The sequence below is a fragment of the Delphinus delphis genome, chromosome 21, assembly GCF_949987515.2.
Source record: "Delphinus delphis chromosome 21, mDelDel1.2, whole genome shotgun sequence".
Classification (NCBI taxonomy): Eukaryota; Metazoa; Chordata; class Mammalia; order Artiodactyla; family Delphinidae; genus Delphinus; species Delphinus delphis.
The window spans coordinates 3754686-3773538 of NC_082703.1; the positions used below are offsets into that span (position 1 = coordinate 3754686).

The window sequence follows — 18853 nt, forward strand, 5'->3', positions numbered from 1 at the left end:
GTCCTGACTGTCTTCAGCAGGAAGGGATGCACCGCACACGGGGCGTCCTGGGGCCCATTAACCAAAATCTGTCGGTTCCGGAGCCAGGAGCTTGGTAAACACGTCGGAAGCACTGGCCGCCTGAGTGGTAGGCGTGCCTTGGCAGTTGGCGCGCCACCCCAGGATGTGGTGAGACACCTGCTGCCCAAGAAGCTCTGTCCCCGTCATCCGAGTCCTTGCCCATCCACCAGCTTCCCCAGGGGTCTCCTCTGGGCCAACTCGGCCCCGGGGCGCAGCGGCTTCCGCAGCCATGGGGAAGTTTGTTTGTTGATGTATTGATTTTTGTTTCCATCTCTTTTTAATAAGTAGTTTTCCTGAAGAAGCAGAAAAGAGCCCCAAGGGCGGCACCCAGATCTGCCCCCTTACCTGTGTGTGGGGCTCCAGGTGGGTGGAGAGAAAGAAAGGAGACCCAGTGAAGTCAGGATCTGGAAGCAGGACTCGGGACCCCCAGCTCGGGGCCGACACCACGGGCCACGTTGCGCGCCTGCTTGCTGAGCTCGGCGGGAGCAAGGAGCCTGGACAGTAGAGAGGAGGCCAGCTTTCAACGTATTGTATCTGTTGTTTTATACAGTTTTGAAAGGTTCCTTTCCATTTACAAAATATTAGCTACATTCCCTGTGTTGTATAAGACATCCTTGAGCCTATCTTCCCCCCAACAGTTTGTACCACCCCCTTCCCCATCCCCCATCATGCCCCCCCATTGGTAACCACGAGTTTGTTCCTATATCTGTGAGTCTGCTTCTTTTTTGTTATATTCAGTAGTTAGTTGTATTTTTTAGATTTTAAGTGATATCGTACAGTATTTGTCTTTCTCTGACTAATTTCACTTAGCATAATGCCCTCCAAGTCCATCCATGCTGCAAATGGCAAATTTTCATTCTTTTTCATGGCTGAGTAGTATTCCATTGTGTCTGTAGTATTCCATTGTGTGTGTGTGTGTGTGTGTACACCACATCTCCTTTATCCATTCATCTGGGTGATTTAGATTGCTTCCACGTCTTGGCTATTGTAAATAATGCTGCTATGAACATTGGGGTGTATGTATCTTTTCAACACACATAGTGTTTTTGTTTTTGTGGATATATGTCCAGGAGTAGGATGGCTGGGTCCTACGTTAGTTCTATTTTTCATTTTTTGAGAAACCTCCATCCTCCGTAGCAGCTGCACCAATTTACATCCCCACCAACCGTGTAGGAGGGTTCCCTTTTCGAGAGGAGGCCAGCTCAGAGCTAGGACCGGGTGCCGACTGCCATTAACTTTTCAGATTCTTGGCTTCATCCAGACCTATCTGAGGCCATGACAGACTTCACCTTTGGGAGACCAGCATTCCTCTCCATCCTGATTGCATTACGTTGTAATCCAAGGGGACACACGTCTGTCTCTGGTGGGGCAGTGCCGGGCGGGTGGCAGGAGAACGTGTGTGCTCTTGCCCCTCCCTGGGGCTTTGGGGTGAAGCCGGGTGCTGCCCCACCTGATGGACGGGGAAGGTGTGCACGGTGGGCTGGGCTCAGGCTGACGCTCGGCGCCTCCCAGGCCGGGGTCAGGCAGGCTGCTAGGGTGCCTGGGCCTTCTGCCCTCCCTGCTCTTTATACAAAGCCTAGAAAGACTGAAAAAAAGAAACAGAAACTTTCAAGTGCAGTCAGCTGGGTAGCTACGTGGTCAGGATCTCGGATGGGCAGGAATAAGCTTCATGGCGGGCGAGGGGTGGGCTCAGGTCTAGGACCAGCCTCTGTTTCTGCCTGTGCATCCTGTGATGGTTAGAATGAACGATTTTGGACATAGGCTGCTTTTTGCCTTCTTTTGAACTTGGTACTTGAGAGACATCTGTGACGAAGCAGAGAGGTACTTCCCTTTCCGAATCCTTTTATACCTCGAACGTCCTTGGGAGGGAAAGGGGGACAGTGACTCCTGAGTGAGGACGCTGCCTGCCCCCAGGCCGCGTCGGCGGAGGAGGCCCTAGGACACGGGTCTCCTGTTCTGCTTATTATTCCCGGCGGCGCTGGCACTACCGGGCCTCGCTGTCCTCACTGCACTGAGGGAACGGGACGTAGGACGTAGGGCTGTGGCAAAGGCTCCTTCCAGCCTGATGGTTCTGTATCCACTGGACTCTGCTTCCCCAGCCAGGGCCGTGGAAGTGTGGGCAGCCCCGCGGTCAGACAGGGTGCGGACCCTCTGACCTCTGCACCTGCCTGGTAGCTTTGGCAGCCAGGAGAGGGAGAAGAAGGGCCTCCGTTGCCCTCTCCTCCGCCAGGCCACTCGTCACCACCTCCATGCCAGCCACACCTGTGAAGCATGCACCTCCCCGTTACACACGGGCCACCTGCTCGTTAGGGTGGCTACATACCCTGTTTGCTCAGGAAGGTCCCCGTTTATTCCTGTGGTCCCAGCATAAAAACGAATGGCCCTCAGGAAGGTCCCCGTTTACTCCTGTGGGCCCAGCATAAAAACGAATGGCCCTCTTTCTGTCTCCGAAGTGTCCTGGTTTGCAGGCTCAGTTGTATTCCTTTCGCTTCCCTGCCCGTGACCAGGGCTTTTCCCTGCTGGCTGCCCCAGGAAGCTTCAGCGGGTAGCAAGGAATTTGATTTTTTGTTTGTTTGGGAAATCTGGTCGAATGCACACAGGGTTAATCGATGTTTAATTTGGTGTCGTGGGCTTTCTGTGAAGACCCGCTGAACACCTGCTGGAAGAGTCATGAACTGTAAGCTGTAAACTTCTTATTTACCCAGAGTACAACAAGACTTACTTCTCTTTGGGATACTTTTTTTTCTCACTATAAAAATTATAAAACCTGGAAAATAAAGGGAAACACAATAAAGAACTTAGACATCAGCCGTTCTCAGAGCCCAGAGGCAGCGACTGCCGAGCTTTTGGAGTATTTCTCTCCTCTGCGTCTTTGATGTGCACAATTTTGCATAGAGATTGCTTCCCAAATAAATTTACGTGGTAGACTTTTACACCCCTAAAATTGCTCTGCAGTTTTCCTCACCCTAGGCCTTTCAAAGGCAGAGATTTTTTTTTTACTTACTGTTTCAACGTATCAGTGTCCTCTTTTTTTTTTTTTTAATTGAAGTAAAGTTGATTTACAATGTTGTGTTAGTTTCTGAAATGTTCTCTTAATCATAGGTACCATGCAAGGGTTTCACAGGCATACCTCTGTTAGGGACAGTGATTGGGGTCGGTTTGTCGGAGAACGTTCTCTGTGTGTTAGGGAAGAATTAGTGAGACCCAGCCTGCAGCGGCCACCGGCCCAGGCCTCACACGAGGCCTGGGTCCCCTGGGCCTTAGCTGAGCACTGTCCGTGCTTCAGGCGGTAGATGGTGGCCTCACCTCCACTCCTCCTGGCACAGTGTCCCCTCGAGATCCGTGGAACCTCGGCCAGTCTCTTGAGCCATCCTGCCTTAGCCTCCCGATCAGCAAGCCAGTTATCAGGGTTGGTTGCTAGAGAATTCGGTGAGTTAACATGTAAAGGCACCTACACCAGGGCCTGATCTGCCAAGTAGCCGTTGGCCATCGTTGTTGCTGCTGAAGCAGAGGTTTGAGCGAATGATGCCCGTCTCACCGGTGAGGCTGTGAACTTCAGGGCAGGCTGTGCTGTTTACATCTCTTCGTTCGCTTGTGTATCCGTGTTAGCTGAGCTCAGGGATGTGTGGGACACCCACTAGTCCAGGGACAGGGGTGGGTAGGTGGGCCAGGCCTGCAGGCTCACGGTGGGAGGGTGCTGAGAAAGCACACTCACGGGTAATTACCACCTGTGCTGAGTCCATATGCAGATGGCGGGGTGGGACCTGGAAGGCCAGGGCTGGAGAAGATCACCTTCAGGGAGAAGATGATCTGTAGTTTGGCCGGAAGGATGGGTAGGAAAAGCATAAATTTTGTCTGGAGCACACCCTCTGCTCAGAGGGATCAACTATGAGAACAGTGAAGGGAGGAGATCTGAGGTGTGCCTGCCGCCGCTTCTCAGAGGCCTGACTCATAGCTGCTTCGGGGATCTCCCAGCCGAGGGGTCAGGGCACTGCCAGGCCTCTTCTCCCATCCGTCAGATGGGATAGTGTGAAGACCTGCCTGCCGCCGTGCTGGGAGATGATTTCTGGGAGCTGTCTTTGAGTTTAGACAACTCCACGGTCAGGGCCAGGCTCTTGTGCCATTGTGTTCTCTGTGGGCTTGGGCTGCGACCACTGTCAGCAGGGTCCCCGGGCGCCGTGAGCTGGCGAGGGCACCCGGTACCATCTGAGATAGAGGCTACTTTCCCTTGGATAATCTATACTGAGTTTCAAGACAGAGAAAGGAAGTATGAAGACTTAGACAGATTGCCCGTGCTGGAATGGAAATTGAGATTCACTGGTCCAAATGGCTACATGAAGACCCAGAGAAGTAAAATGATTTGTACAAAAGTTAGTGATGGAATCCCAACCAGGAGCTGGAGTTGGCTGATTCTGGACTTAGAGTCCTTTACTCTGAAAGATGCTGCCTCTCGCTAACAAAGCCTTGGTTTTCCTGATTTTGCAAGATTCCACCTCTGCGGGGTGGGGGCCCCAGAGACCTCGGCGATTCTGAAAACGGCACTAGGACAGCTTGCCCAGGTCAGCTGGGTCTTGGACCTGCCCGTGCTGACTTCAGCCTGAGTTTTAATGAGTTTGGAGGGCTGCCCTGGGCTTCCAGTAAGTTTAAACACCATCCAAGAAAGCGTCCTCAGAATGCGTCACTGTGAATAACCAAGGTGACAGACCAAAAAGCCCACCCTCAAACCCTTTGGACCAGTGGTTCTCAAGTGTGGTCCCCAGACCAGCAGCATTAGAGTCACTTGGGAACGTGTTAGAAATGCACATTCTCAGGCCCCATCCCATTACTGCTGAAGCAGAAACTCTGGGGGCAGGCTGGCAATCTGCATTTTTTTTTTTTTTGCGGTACGCGGGCCTCTCACTGTTGTGGCCTCTCCCGTTGTGGAGCACAGGCTCCGGACGCGCAGGCTCAGCAGCCATGGCTCACGGGCCAAGCCGCTCTGTGGCATGTAGGATCCTCCAGGACCAGGGCAGGAACCCGTGTCCCCTGCATTGGCAGGCGGACTCCCAACCATTGCGCCACCAGGGAAGCCCCCCAATCTGCATTTTAACAAGTCCTCCAGGAGATCCTGAGGACCCCTCTCCGGAGCATCTCTCAGAGCCAGGGCTAGCTCATGGCTTTTCCGATTCTTGGTTCTGAAACCCACTCCCCATCATCTTCTTTCCAAGAGACCATTGCGCACTCCAACGTGCCGTGTGGCGTGAACACTGCGGGGTGGAATGGAAAACTAGTGAGCCCTCCGGCAGGAGGACTGTTTGCCTTGGCCGGTTGGCCCGAACTTGGAGCCAAGGTTCCATTAATCCTTTTGAGTGACTTTATTTAAGCAAGTCTCCTATTCTCCTCTGCCGACTGCTTGGGGAGGCATGGGGGAGGGATGCGGTCCTTACTGGGAGGAGAGGGGCCCAAGCCCCTGCTGCCTGGGCCGCGGTGCACACGTCGTCCCTAATAAACCCACGCCAGGCAGCCCTTTGCTCTCGAAGTGGGGCTTCCATTTTGCACCATTAGCTTCGATCAGTGGGGATTTAACACAAGCCACGAAATCAAGCGCTTAGGCAGCGGGATTCCGATGGCTGACACCGCCGCCGCCGTGCTGCGTGCGTGAGTACTTGTAAGTGGGTTGGGAGGGCACAGAGCTGCAAATTCCACCCTCCCGCCTGACCATCCCCCCACCTCCCCAAGATGTCTGGGATCCAGAAAACAGGACAATTTCAGTTAAATAATTTGTCTCAAATAAGTCACTCAGGAGCATTTTTTACATCTGCTGTTTTCTTGTAAATGAGGAAAAAAGAAAAGCTGCTTTCAATCTTTTTGTTTGTTTGTTTTGTTTTGATTTTTCTTTGTTTTCCCTTCTCTCTCTGTAGCGTCTGTCCTGTAGCCAGTAGATGCCTGTAAGTATGCAGCACGTGGTTTGTGGTCGGGGAGAGAGTCTGAGTTATTGTACCAAGCGTGAGCCCCTTTCTTTGCTAAAGGAATTAATGATGCAAACACTGGCCCCTGCTGGGAACGGAGGTCTGTTGAGCTGCCTTTGCAGGGCCTTTGTCAGCAGGACTCATTTGGATCCCAGTGCCTGCAAGCCAGCCTGTGCCGTGCCCAGACCCTCTGCTGAGTGTTGGAAGCGGCGGCAGTTTCTCCCAGCCCCGCCCTTACCCAGCGCTGTTACCAAATCTCATTTGCACAGTTGGCTTTGGGGATGGCGCTTTCTGCCTCAGGGTCGCCCACCCAAGAGATTTGTGAAAACGGGGCTGGGACGTAGAAAAGCAGGTCCTCTCTGTCTGACTGCTTAGTGAGGTCTTGCTATCTGAACAGGCTCTTTCACCAGGAGGCAGGGTGGGAGGAGGGGTGTAAGCTGAACCCCCAGGGCTGATGCTCCAGGCGCCCACCTGTGGGCTCTTCCTGGTCCTGGGGTCTGGGAACAGGCCACTCAGTAAAGAGTTTGTCCATCTGCTGCACAGATCATGTGTTTGGGAACTTCAGCCCTGTCTGTCAGAGAAAGTAATTTAGGAAAGCAAGCAAGTCAGGAGTCAGACTGTGTGGTGGGTTACCTGCCCCAGGATGATTTTTTTTTTTTTTCTTTTGCGGTACGCGGGCCTCTCACTGTTGTGGCCTCTCCCGTTGCGGAGCACAGGCTCCGGACGCGCAGGCTCAGCGGCCATGGCTCACGGGCCCAGCCGCTCCGCGGCACGTGGGATCCTCCCGGACCGGGGCACGAACCCGCGTCCCCTGCATCGGCAGGCGGACTCCCAACCACTGCGCCACCAGGGAAGCCCCTAGGATGATTTTTTATTAGCACCTATTGGAGATAGTATATCTGACTGCTGGTCACTTGTCCCCAGAATCTGCAGGGACCCCACGCTTTCCTGCTCCTTTCTTGGAGGAACTGTGGCTGGGCTGAGAGGCAGGGAGCTGTGGGCACCTCCAGCCTCGGGCAGCCTATTCAGCTGAACCAGGTTTGACGTCCCTTTGCATTCAAAGTAAATAATCCGAATTCTAACCTAATTGGTTTTTTATCTGAAAAATGATCGGCTTGACAAGCTCTATAGGCTACCCCGTGCTCCCAAATAAACAGTGGAAAAGGCAGAATTCTTAAACAAAACCCTTCCTGAGAAGCTCTAACGCCAAGCTGCTCCTGCTGGACGGGGAGTGAAGGGCAGGAAATGTAATCTTTGTGTTTCTGTTAAGAGCTCCCATTTTGTGATTCACTGACATTTTATATACATTTCAGTTCTTTACTAGACAGCAAGCTTTTTTAAAATCTAAGTTTTTTGCTTCAGAATAAATGCAATTTAAAACGTCAAATAGTATTAAAAGGCTTTTAACAAAAAACTGCAGGCCTCTGCCCCATGCCTTCCAACCACTAATTTCCACAACCCAGAGGTAATAATTTTCAGCTATTTTAGCTATTTCTTATGATAGATAGCAAAATCGAGTAAATAAATACCATACTTAATTTTAATTTTGATTTTCAGACATTGCTTATTGATTTTCTATTATTGAAGACAAAGATCTGTCTCACTTTTGTTTCTTAATTTTAATTTTTACACAGTTTTAATTTTTAGTTAAATTCTTCGTTTTAATTTTTAGACACTATTTATTGCTTTTCTATGATTGACGATAAAGACATCTGTCTTATACCCTATTCCCTCTTCTCCCCATTCTTTTCAATATAGTTATATCACACTTCCGCTTAAATTGACATTCAGCGTTTAATTTTTGTAATTATGTCAATATTATCTGCAGCTGAGCCGTGTAGTGTACTGCATTTGTATTTCCTTTATTATACACCATTTTGTTTTCCCTTGAGATAGTAGTTGCCTCATTTTATTTTCCTGGCTCCTCGTGTTTGTGCTTCGAATTCAGCCCCAGACCTTCCTGCAGATGTACATCTATCCCTCTGTCCTCCTGTTTCAGTCTGGACTGATTGAGCTTTGCGCCGGCCACACAGTTGTTTGGAGGAACAATTCTAAGACTTCCATTGCTTTTATCTTATGTGAGAGCTTTAGTTTCCTGATCCTGGGTCTTGTGCTGCATTTTGGGGGCAGCTTCCTAAGAACAGATACATGGAAGATTTTTTTTTTTAACCATTAAATGCCTGAAGTTGTCTTTATTCTCCTGTCCCACATTGACTGGCTCGGTATTGAATTTGGAAATTGTTTTGGCTTCTAGTGTTGCTCTTGACCGATCCAGGACCATTCTGATGCCTGGTCCTCTGCAGCAGATGTAGCCTTGCTTTGTCTCTGGAGGATTTTGTAAGTTCTTTTTACCTCTGGTGTTTCTAAATGCTGATTCATTGACCCGGGCACTGTGTAATCTGAGAACTTGCATTCTTCATTTCTGGAAAATTTTTCTTGCATTATTTCTTTGGTATTTTCTCTCATTTGTCTTCTTGGTTTTCTCTTATTCAGATGTTGAACCTCCTGGTTGGGTTCTCTCTTTTATCTTTCTCTCTCCTGTTTCCACCTCTTTGTCGTTTTGTTCCAAGCTTATCTTAAAGCACGTGTGTTGCATTCTTTATTTCTGCTCTTACCTTTTAAAACTTCAAATACTCTTGGTTCTCTGAACATTCCTTTTAACAGCATTCTGTGCTGGTTTCATGAACACAGTATCTTCCATTATCTTTGTAAACAGTTTTCTTCTGTGCCATAGCTTGTTTCTGTTATCTCTGATTTCTTTTTTTCTGTGTGTTCCGTGCGTTTTGGTCTCTTGTTCACATGTAGAGTCTTTCCTTTAAAAGCCTGCTGATCTTGGCCGGCCGCTGGAGCTCAAGAGTAAAGCACTAACTTGGCGCTCTTTGCGTGTATGCATGGCCTGTGAGTGGTTGGGCCTCATTTCGGAATTTTGTTAGGGGGAGCTGTAGGTCTTCTCTTTGGGGCTACTAGTTTCTTTAGATAGAAACCCTACAATCCTCTGACTGGGGGTATTGCTGTAGTGTTCTAAGACCTGAGGGTTTCGCCCTTCACTGTGCAGACTTCCATTTAACCCTTTGGTGTCGGGGCAGCTCCCCCCTACTCCGTCCTCCTGTGAGGCTGGTGTCCGCAAGCCCAGTCTGTCTGGGTTCAGACCTTCTGTACGGAATAAACGTCTTGGCTGCCGCTGGAGTTGGTGAGGGGCAGTCATCTGGATTTATGGCCAGGCTGGTGGATCTGGGTGCCCTGATGCAGACTCCTCAGTTCCTATATTTAATACAGTCTCTGTCATCGAGTGCAGAAGCACCCAATGGCCCCAGTTCACGAGCACGTCTGGGTCCTGCCATGTGGACCTGCTGCTTTCTTACTGTCAGCTCCCTCTGTTAGCAGCTGGGTTTCAGCTTTTCTCTTCTCATCAAGCCAGGACCCACCATCCATTTGCTTTCTATTTTACTAAATGTGATGTCCTTGTTTCTTTACCATTTTCTTGCGTGTATTTATAACTTTTTTTAAACTATAATTTTAGAGGGGTGGAAATGATTCTGTGCTCAATCTACTATGTTTGGCTAGAAGTAGCCAGCGATGACTCTTCACAAACATTCCAGACGCTTGGTGGTTGTCAGGATGGAAAACCTTTTCACTTCCCGTTGGTTTGGAGTTCTCTGGGAGTCTCCCTGACTCCCTGGGATTGTGGCTCCCACAGGTCGTCAGCAAAGCCCCCCACTGCCAAGGCTGGCAAGCTGGTCCCACGCTCGTTCTTAAGCTCCTGCAGCGTTGGGGATGAAGGAGCATTTCTTCCACTTGAAGCGCCTTCCCGCTGTGCTTTCCGAGACGCTGAGCTACCTAGTTTTCCATCCGTGCCTCTGATGACTTTGCAGGGACTCCCCAGTGGAGGTTCCTCCTTCTCTTCTCGTCTCTACTTTATTCTTCACTGCAACCGTTATCTGTAATCAGAGGAGTCACAAAGCTGGGGACTGACTCAGCCTCTTCGGCACCTTCCCCATCTCAGGCCCTTTCTTGCACTCTTGCAGCGATTCCACACTGTCGATCATGTAAATGCCTGGCCCTTGGCCAACAGTGGCCTCTCGTCCAGGCTCCCTGTCTGGGTATTTGGAAGGATGGCGGCCCCATTAGCATAAGCAGGTCAGGAGAAAAAGATGGTTTTGAAGAGAGTGTGGGTTTGGGATGAGTGTAACAAGCTTCCTCTGCTCGTTTCAGCCTCAGAAAATGGCCAGGCTTTGTGGGGAGGCTACCGAGGGGGTATCATTTGTGGGCAAAAAATATGGTTTCGGTGACTGCAAGTGGGATGAAACTTTCAGGGTCTAACCTGAATAGAAGGGGTTATTTATTTTAAGGTTGCGGAGAAAGACCCAGACGGCCCCTAACTGTGACCTTAAGTTTTGAGTTTTCAAAGTTTCTGGTCTCTGCATCCTCGCTGGCCCTGACCAGCAAGGTGAAAGGCAGGAGTTATATCCTCCTGTTGGAGGGCGTTCAGTTGCTGCTAAGAAAAAACGCAGAGAAGGGTTTTGTTTCTTGTTTTGTTTTGTTTTAGTTCAGGGCCTGGCTGTCACGGGTAGCTGAGATCAAGGGCCTGAGGCAGGTGTAGAATCATCACCCTGTGGGAGACAGGCTTGGGAGGGGGCAGAGAAGGACGGGGACAGGGTGGGCGCAGCAGTCGCCTGGGATTGCCCAGCACGGGCCCTCTGCATGCCCGACCGGCCAGGCCGGCAGGCAGACTGCACTCCACGCTTTACAGCCTCCAGGAGCTCAGATCCAGGTTCTGTGGCCACCCAGTTAGAACCCAGGACCTGGGACTCCAGCAGCGCCCCAGTCGTGAGCCCAGCTGCTGCACCAGCACCGGTTGCAGCGCAGACACAGTCCCTGGGCGAGCGAAATCCCTGGGGTCCAGGCTGTCTGCATGGTGGAGGCCGGGTGGGGGAAAAGGAAGTGGTCAGTCTCCCCCCACCCCGTCCCAGCAGCCCCTGGGTGTATGTGGTGGGAGGCTGCACACATACCCACAAGGCAGGGGGAAGTCGACCTGGGATGGCTAATCGCCTATCCAAACATTGCTGGTAATCTGCATCCCTGAAATAAAGCCCTGAAAGATGGAAAGATGTTAGTAATTTCTGGCCACATGTGCCTCCTTCTTCCCTGCTCTCCCTACCTCAAAAAGAGAAAGGAGCCAAATGGCAAGAAACGAAGAGTCTAATGCAGAACACATTTCCATCGTTTGCTTTTCCCTCTCCCCGCCATGCTCCCACCTATGTAAACTAAATTCCTTGACACGGTCATGGCAAAGGAACATTAATTTTTGATTTGAGTTGTGATTAAAAGCAACACAATCAAAAGAGGGAAATAGTTTCCACTGAAGCAATAGCATCTGAAACCCCGTCATGGTATAGTAGGAACCAGCGTGGTCTTTGGGGTCAGGGGTGGGTTCTATAGTCCTGAGTCTCTTTTCACAAAGTGTGGCCTCGTGTTGTTCCTTAACCTGAGTCCTTCTCCTTGATCATCGTCAGTAATAACAGCGGTTGCTGTGCATTAAGTCAGGAGAGCCACACAGAGAGCACCTGTCCTGTGCTTGGCACACAGTGGGTTCTCCAGAAAACATGATGGCTCACTTCTCTGCAGAAAAGAGGCTGCCCAGTTGTCACTGGGAATGCATTCGTCCCTGCCAGTGATGTAATTGATCCCAGCTTTAGACCTTGGGTCACGTGACACGTCGGGGCACTTCTCGGAGGGTGTCTTCACCGCCTCGCCTTCCTGCAGTCCCTGGCCGCCTTCCTTGGGTCAGTCGGTTCTCGCAGTGTGGAGGGCGGGCAGAGATGGAGCCCTGATCTGCCCGGGCCTGGGCAGGGAGTCTCCTCTGGCTCAACCCCCCGGACACATTTCTAGATGAGCGAACTATAGACTGGCCCAGGTGAAGTCTTTTCTCAGGTGACCCACCAGGTACAAGGATGGTAAGCTGACAAGGGGAGCTGAGCCGGGGTGGGAGAGGGAGGGCTGCTTGGGCAGGTCTGGGCGGAGGTCCCAGAGGGGTGGTCTCTGCTGGTTCCTAGTTGCGGCTTTCCCACCTGCTGGCCCCCCTGCCTCTGCCCTCAGGGTGGGCGTGGGTGCAGGAATCAAGCAAAATCAGAGGTGCTGGGTGGTGACTGGTTCCGTGGGGCAGGGGGCAGTAAAGAGAGGAGCTCACTGGGAAACTGTGCTCAGTGCACTCCCGTGGGCAGGGGGGCTGGGCCAGCCTGCGAGGTCAGGGCTAACCATCTGCTGCTTGGGCCAGTCCCCAAAACCTCCGCCACCCTTGGGAGTGAGGTCTTTCTTAAGGGCTGCGGGCCTTGGGTGTCTGTTACCCGGGGCTCGGTGGCTGCAGAGCTGGGACTCCTTCTGTAAGCAAAAGGGATGGGAGTGCATTTCATTTCCTGATTTTAAGACATCCACTGAAGCTTTGTTCCTAGGATTTCTCCTAATTCTTGGGGTGGCCAAGGGTGTGCTTTCTAATCAGCTAAAGAATAAATAATAAAGCCTTCGCTCTTGCGGTGTTCCCTTTCAACCAGGAGGAACTCTTACCATTTCGTAAGTAAAGTCATTTTGAAATGTGGGTAAACCTGGGAAGAGAGCCTGAGCCCTTTTCCCGTATTGTCTTGGTCCATTTAATCAGCACTTGAAATGTCAGCTTCTTTATAAAGAATTTTGCAATTCGGCCTGGACAGCACGGTGATTATAAGTGCACACTCAGTCCGTGGGTTTAGTTGAGGGTCAGTGACTCTGGGCAAGTAAACGTAACCATTACGCCTCAGTTTTCTCATCTGTTCAATGGGGGAAATAATTGCACCTTCCTCGTGGAGGTATCAGGTTTCACTGAGGAAGTGCATGGAAAATACTCAGCACTCTTGAGGGCATCCAGATGCTTTCCTAGTCATTAGCTACTGTTCTGTAGCTCGATTCAAGTCTTTCCTCATGGAATGTGGGTGGAAGCTTTGAGTTATTCAAAAGAGAGGGCTTGGTGATTTGGAATTCACAAGAATTCAAGGGATGGACACATCATCTGGTGACCAGAATCTAGAAATGATTTCCAACTCCTTTGGAACTCTCCAGGGCTGGCGAGGCTTTGAGGGGAGTTGGCTGTTATAAGGACGCTGTGTTTGTGTTTCTGGTGCATTTCCGATGACTAGAACGCCTCCACGCTAATTTATCCTCACCAATTAACCCCATGAAGCCAGCACTAGAGTGTGTGGTCCACACACTAACCCTGAAGCACTGTTGACTCAGGCTCTGTAGAGACAAAGAGGCCGGAAGGCAGAGCTGGCAGAGGGCTGGCTTTCCCTCTCTTCGGGGAGCCGTGCTGAGAATGGAAGAAGCCCAGGTACCATGTGAGATTTAAGGAATCACCACCTGGATTTATCCATCAGGCCCTCACCAGGACTTGCTCGAATGGGTCGAGAGGTCAAAGTCGAGTCTGGGTCTGTGGGTCTACACGGTGGGTAGGCTAGCCCGTTAGTGGCGCCATCTAGTGGTTGATGAGTGGTGGACAGCACGTCAGTGGTACCTGCTGTCTGAACGCCCTGGAGGCCCAGTGGTTGGAACCCTGGTTTCTCTGATGACAAAGTTGGACGCTGACGTTTGATCCAGTCAGCTTTCCCTTGCTGACTGCACACACACAGGTTCTGTCTGTCTTCTTTCCAGGACCCAACTGACAAAGAATTTTAGGTCCTTTGGATATTTAAAAAAAACGTAAACCAATAACTTTCTCCTTAAAACAAACAAACGAACAAAACAGGGTAAGTTTTTTCTTTGAGTGCTGATGTTGGTAGCATTGGATTATGTGGACTTGATTGGATTAGATGATCCCCTTCCTCTCTTAAAGCATCGTATGATAGTCTGAGTCCTGGAGTTTTAAAAAAGAGACACATGATTTGGTTTTGAACTTTTATCTGAGACTCTCACGGCATCCTGTGACAACCATTGAGATACCATCAGATACTGCAAAACCAGGGGGCAGGATTGGTACGTGAAGGTGAGCTGAGACCTTGGTCCTTATGTATAGAATAGACAGATAGGGCCTCCCTCTTTTAGGTGATCTTTGCCTTTTATGTCTCCTGCTCTTCTGCCCACGGGTGGGTTGTGGTTTCTGATGAAAAGCCATGTTCTAAAACTCTCTCTCTCCCTTCTCTCCTCTTCCCCTCTCTGTCCTCCCCCTCTCTAGCCCTGAGGATGAAAATCAAAGAAGTGAAAAAGGAAAACGGCGACAAGAAGATTGTTCCCAAGAAGAAGAAGCCCCTGAAGCTGGGGCCCATCAAGAAGAAGGAGTTGAAGAAGCTGGTCCTATACCTGAAGAATGGGGCTGACTGCCCCTGTCACCAGCTGGACAACCTCAGCCACCACTTCCTCATCATGGGCCGCAAGGTCAAGAGCCAGTACCTGCTGACGGCCATCCATAAGTGGGACAAGAAAAACAAAGAATTCAAAAACTTCATGAAGAAGATGAAGAATCACGAATGTCCCACTTTCCAGTCGGTCTTTAAGTGATTCTCGCGGGGTGGGTTAGGGGGGAGAGGACACCCCTGGACCCTCGGCGGTTCACACCCCCTGATCCTTCGAGGTGGAGGGCATCATAATCCAGCTACTTTGCCCTTGCAGCATTTCCCACCCCTCCCTCCATCCCCATGCTCCAGACCCCAGTATAGCCGATATTTAAAGCCGCATGCCCAGATGAGGAAACCCATTTAGATCAGGAAGCTTCTGAAGACCTACAGTGTGGAGCAGCACGTCCCCAGGGGAAGGGAGGTGCAGCATCATCTCAATCAGAGACACAGTCACTACAAAAGAAAACGCTGCCGGTAAAGAAAGGGGGTGGGCAGCAAGGGAGAGGCGGCAGCAAACGTTAGGTTCTGCCACTCTCTTTGTGTCGTTACAGATTGCTTATGGATCTATCCGCTAATCTACGCCTTTGGAACTAGAAAATTCTAACTCTTGGTAAGATGCACGGCTTTCAGTTCCAGAGGAGTTTCTCTTTCTGTCCGTCGTGGACAGAAACAGACACACACCACACTCAGAGAGTGACAGTGCACAGGAGAAATAGTAAGAACAAAGGGAGGGGCCTGCATTGCTTGGCCCTGTGGCCATGTGTCATCTCTGATATGAACCAGCCAGTCTCAGATGCCCTGGAGGTGGTTACCGTCAGCCTCGGGTTTGATCTCACCTCCTGACACGTGGAGGGCGGCAGGGGCCCGCCTTGGTGTGACAGAGGTGATGATTCGTAGACTGAGAAGGCAACCGTGGTTTTCAAAAAACAGAGTTAAAGGAGAAAAACAGAAAAAATTGAGAACAGTTGAGCAAGTTGCTAGTCTAGGGTGAATTGTCATTGGGCAAAGAGCTTAGTATTCTAATTCCCTTGTTTGTTCATTTCACATTGTTTTAAAGCGACCAACAGACCCACTTACTTTTCAAGGTTTTAAAAAAAATCTCCACTGAGCATTTGAAAGGTGTGGTAAGACTGGGGTCTCTTGGTGCCTCCGAGGCAACTTTGTAGCTGAGTGGCTGTCTCTCTGAGCATTTCCAGTGGGAGGTGGATTCTCCTGGTAGTGTAGCTGTGGGTCCTCCTTCCTGAGGGGTTCTGGCTTGCCCTGGCCCGAACACAACGCTAATCAAAACTCACAGTACATCCCATTCCTGTCTTTCCTGTGAAGAAATGGATTCCTTTGAACTTGATTGCCTAGAGAGCCGAGAAATTTAGAATAGCCTGCCTGCCTGTCCTCTGCACTAAAAAATAATGTTTGTTTGGCTTTGCTTTTTTCATTTCTGCAGAGGGAAAGCTAAGCTACAAGGGTCCCAGTCCAAGGAGGGAGTTTAAAAGGCAAAGCAGCTACGGTTTTCCCCCAAGGGCCCTAAGATAATTCTCAAAGCCATCGTGTTTAATGAGTGAAGTACATAAACCCATTCACGGAAGCAACTTGACTTCTGTTGTTCAATGTATAGGAAGTAACTCCTCCCAAATTAATTTCTCCCTCAAGCCTGATTCTTAATTCTCTGTAACACCTCGAGGATTTAACGATTGTCCCTCTGGGCAAATGTTTATACCCAATCCAATGCTTCAGTGGGGCTGGAAGGCGTCACCCGCATGGCCTCAGCCTGACACAGAAACAGTGGAAGATTCTGTTAACTTCCCAAAACTCCAGTCTGAAAGCCAGCCTGCCGACTTCAGTACGTTCTTGAGGGTTATCCTGATCTAATGAACCCCTGACAATTAGTGACCCATCATTTAATACTTTTTTTTTTTGGTTCTCTCTGACCTTTAATCATAAAGTGTTGGGGATCTTAAGTGATTCGCCTGTAATTTTGGATGATTTTTTTAAAATGTGTATATATATTAGTTAATTAGAGATATTCTACTTTCCTGTTGTCAACTGAAATTCAGAGCAATTTCATGAGCCTATGGTCTTGACTGATTAACTCAAGAGTTCTGTGCTCATTTGCATCTGCTTGTTTGGACAGAGCGGGTCAGGCAACAAGGCCTCTGTCCATGGTGAGGGCCTTGGGAAAGGCTTTGTGTGGGCCATAGCAGTTACCCCAGGAAGGTTATACATGAACAGGTGGACTCTCTAAATGGGAATTCTCAGGTAGGAAGCAGTAAGAGAGTTCAAAAGAAGTTGGAAATGTGAATTGCAATTGTACAGTCCAGCCACAGAGTCCCGGGACTGAGTTTCACCGTGGACTTGGGACAGCCTTGACTATCACACATCAACCATTGCAGGGCACAGGGAGGCTCTGGGCCCAAAGCCGCATTTGATCACAAACCTTTGTTTTTCTCAACAAAGGATGTAACAAAAACGATGTGCAGACTCATTGGCTTTCTCATTGGTTTCCAAAAGAGTCTGTGTGTGATTTGGTCATTATTGCTAGTGCAAAGGTTGTATTCGTGAAGGTTTAAAATCATCATTCTGGGTGGAATCCAGTGAGGTCATGGGCAGAACTCAGCTAAATCTTTGAAGAATATTAGTACTTATCTTAGAAGATAGAAAGTGAGGTGAGAATTCCAAGAACACTTCATTTTTAGAGCATCCTGTGTCACACTTGGCTTTGGGTGTCGGTGAATTAGCACTGAGGGCTCCCTAAGGCACCTGGGTCTGTAAATTACAGAAACCCCATTGCCCAAACCTAGAGTCTGTCTTTCTCATCAGACTCCAAGTAACTAATGGCTTTGCTGTAACCCCGTGGATGTGTTGGGCTCAGGCGTTCTGTTTCAGGAGAGACTGTCGTGGCATAATGTGCTGGCCCTCCTGACCTTTCACCAGCAGATGCACAGGACACAGACGAGATTCCTGTTTCCTCTAGTTCCTCCATGTAGCACTCCTCTTATAGAGTCTAAATCTCTTACAAAAGCTTTGAATACTGTGAAAATGTTTTACATTCCATTTCATTTGTGTGTTGTTTTTTTAACTGCATTTTACCAGATGTTTTGATGTTATCACTTATGTTAATAGTAATTCCCGTATGTGTTCATTTTATTTTCATGCCTTCCTGCCATGTATCAATATTCACTCAACTAAAATCACTCAATTAATCAACGGTAATGTGCATGGTGACTTTTTCCCGCCAGTGATGCACCATTCGCCCTCATCCACTGCACACATACCCCTCTCTTGATTTTTTTCGGGTCCCAGTTTAACAGCTTTCAAATGGTAACGGGGCATGGTGGGCCAGAGGAGTACCTGGGGTGCCCTGCAGACACCCTCACCCCATCCCACATACACCACCTGCTCCCATGAATCATTTCCAGAAGCTTCCCCCGGCTGTGTGTTTCAGATCAGAGAGAAAGTTAAATATTTGCTCTCCAAGAATGTATTTTTCAACCTGCCTGCGTTTCTTTTCCATGTTTTTGGTTTCAGATGATCTTCCCCTCCAGCCAATTCTATGTTAAAATTCCAACTAAAATCTGAAAACTCTTTGGGACCTGGAGTCTGAGACCCACATGAGCCGTAGAGGAGACCATGTCTGCCCCTTTAATTTACAGATGGGAAGCCAGATGTGAGATGGCTAGGGTTTCCCAAGGAGGGTGGGGCTCCCAGGTCACTGGCGTTGCTGGAACCAGAACCCAGGGCTCCCAAGTCCCAGTCCTATGGGATCAAGGTCTGAATTACAGCTGAGCCTCCCTCTGGACCCAGACTGTGTCACTTGGCGAGCCCAAGCTCTCTGATAGGAGGCTATAGGCTGCTATAGGCTTCTTGCCTAAGGAATTCCTCGCTGTGATTTTTAATTCTGTGAGTGATGACACTGACAACTTCAGTTCATGTCTTTCCTGACTAACAAGGCACTTCCAAACCTCAGACAACTGGCAGTCTCACCCAGAAGTGAGCAAATACTCCAAGTGACCCCAGACCACACCTAAGCACAGAGACACCATTTTTAAGGCGTGGTATGAGGACTTGTAAAAATTCCACTAAGTCGTGCTCTGGTATCAAAAGATTTTCCCATACTAGTGGACCTGTACCTGGAATGCCAGCCCAGCCAAGGAAAATACTGGCATTTCCTTTTTATTCCTCTGTGGTTAATAAGAAGGAAAATCTCTTTTAGGCTGGGCGTGGATATCATTGTCACCCTACTGAACCCTACCACCACGACCCATATGTTCTCACTGCCCTTTTGCATTTTTAAAAATCAAATCAGTATAACTGAGTCATTTTGCTGTATCGCAGAGACTGGCGCAACATTGTAAATCAACTCTAGTTCATTAAAAAATTAAAATTAAAAAAATTAAAAAGTTAAAATAGAATTATCCAAAAAAAAATCAAATCACCAAAAAGATGATGAAGTGTGTTCAAAGGCATCCCGGCTTCAGCAGCTGGCGTCGCCCT

General features: G+C 49.4%; 1 protein-coding gene across 1 annotated transcript in view; it reads left to right on the plus strand.

Annotated features, from left to right (window-relative positions):
- Positions 1–17563, plus strand: part of SFRP1 (secreted frizzled related protein 1) — a 44306-nt gene extending 26743 nt beyond the window's left edge. The window contains exon 3 of the mRNA XM_060001069.1: positions 14206–17563. Coding sequence (XP_059857052.1) covers positions 14206–14528 — 323 coding nt within the window. The 3' untranslated portion in view covers positions 14529–17563. The remainder of the gene's footprint in view (positions 1–14205) is intronic.
- The last annotated feature ends 1290 nt before the right edge of the window (positions 17564–18853 follow it).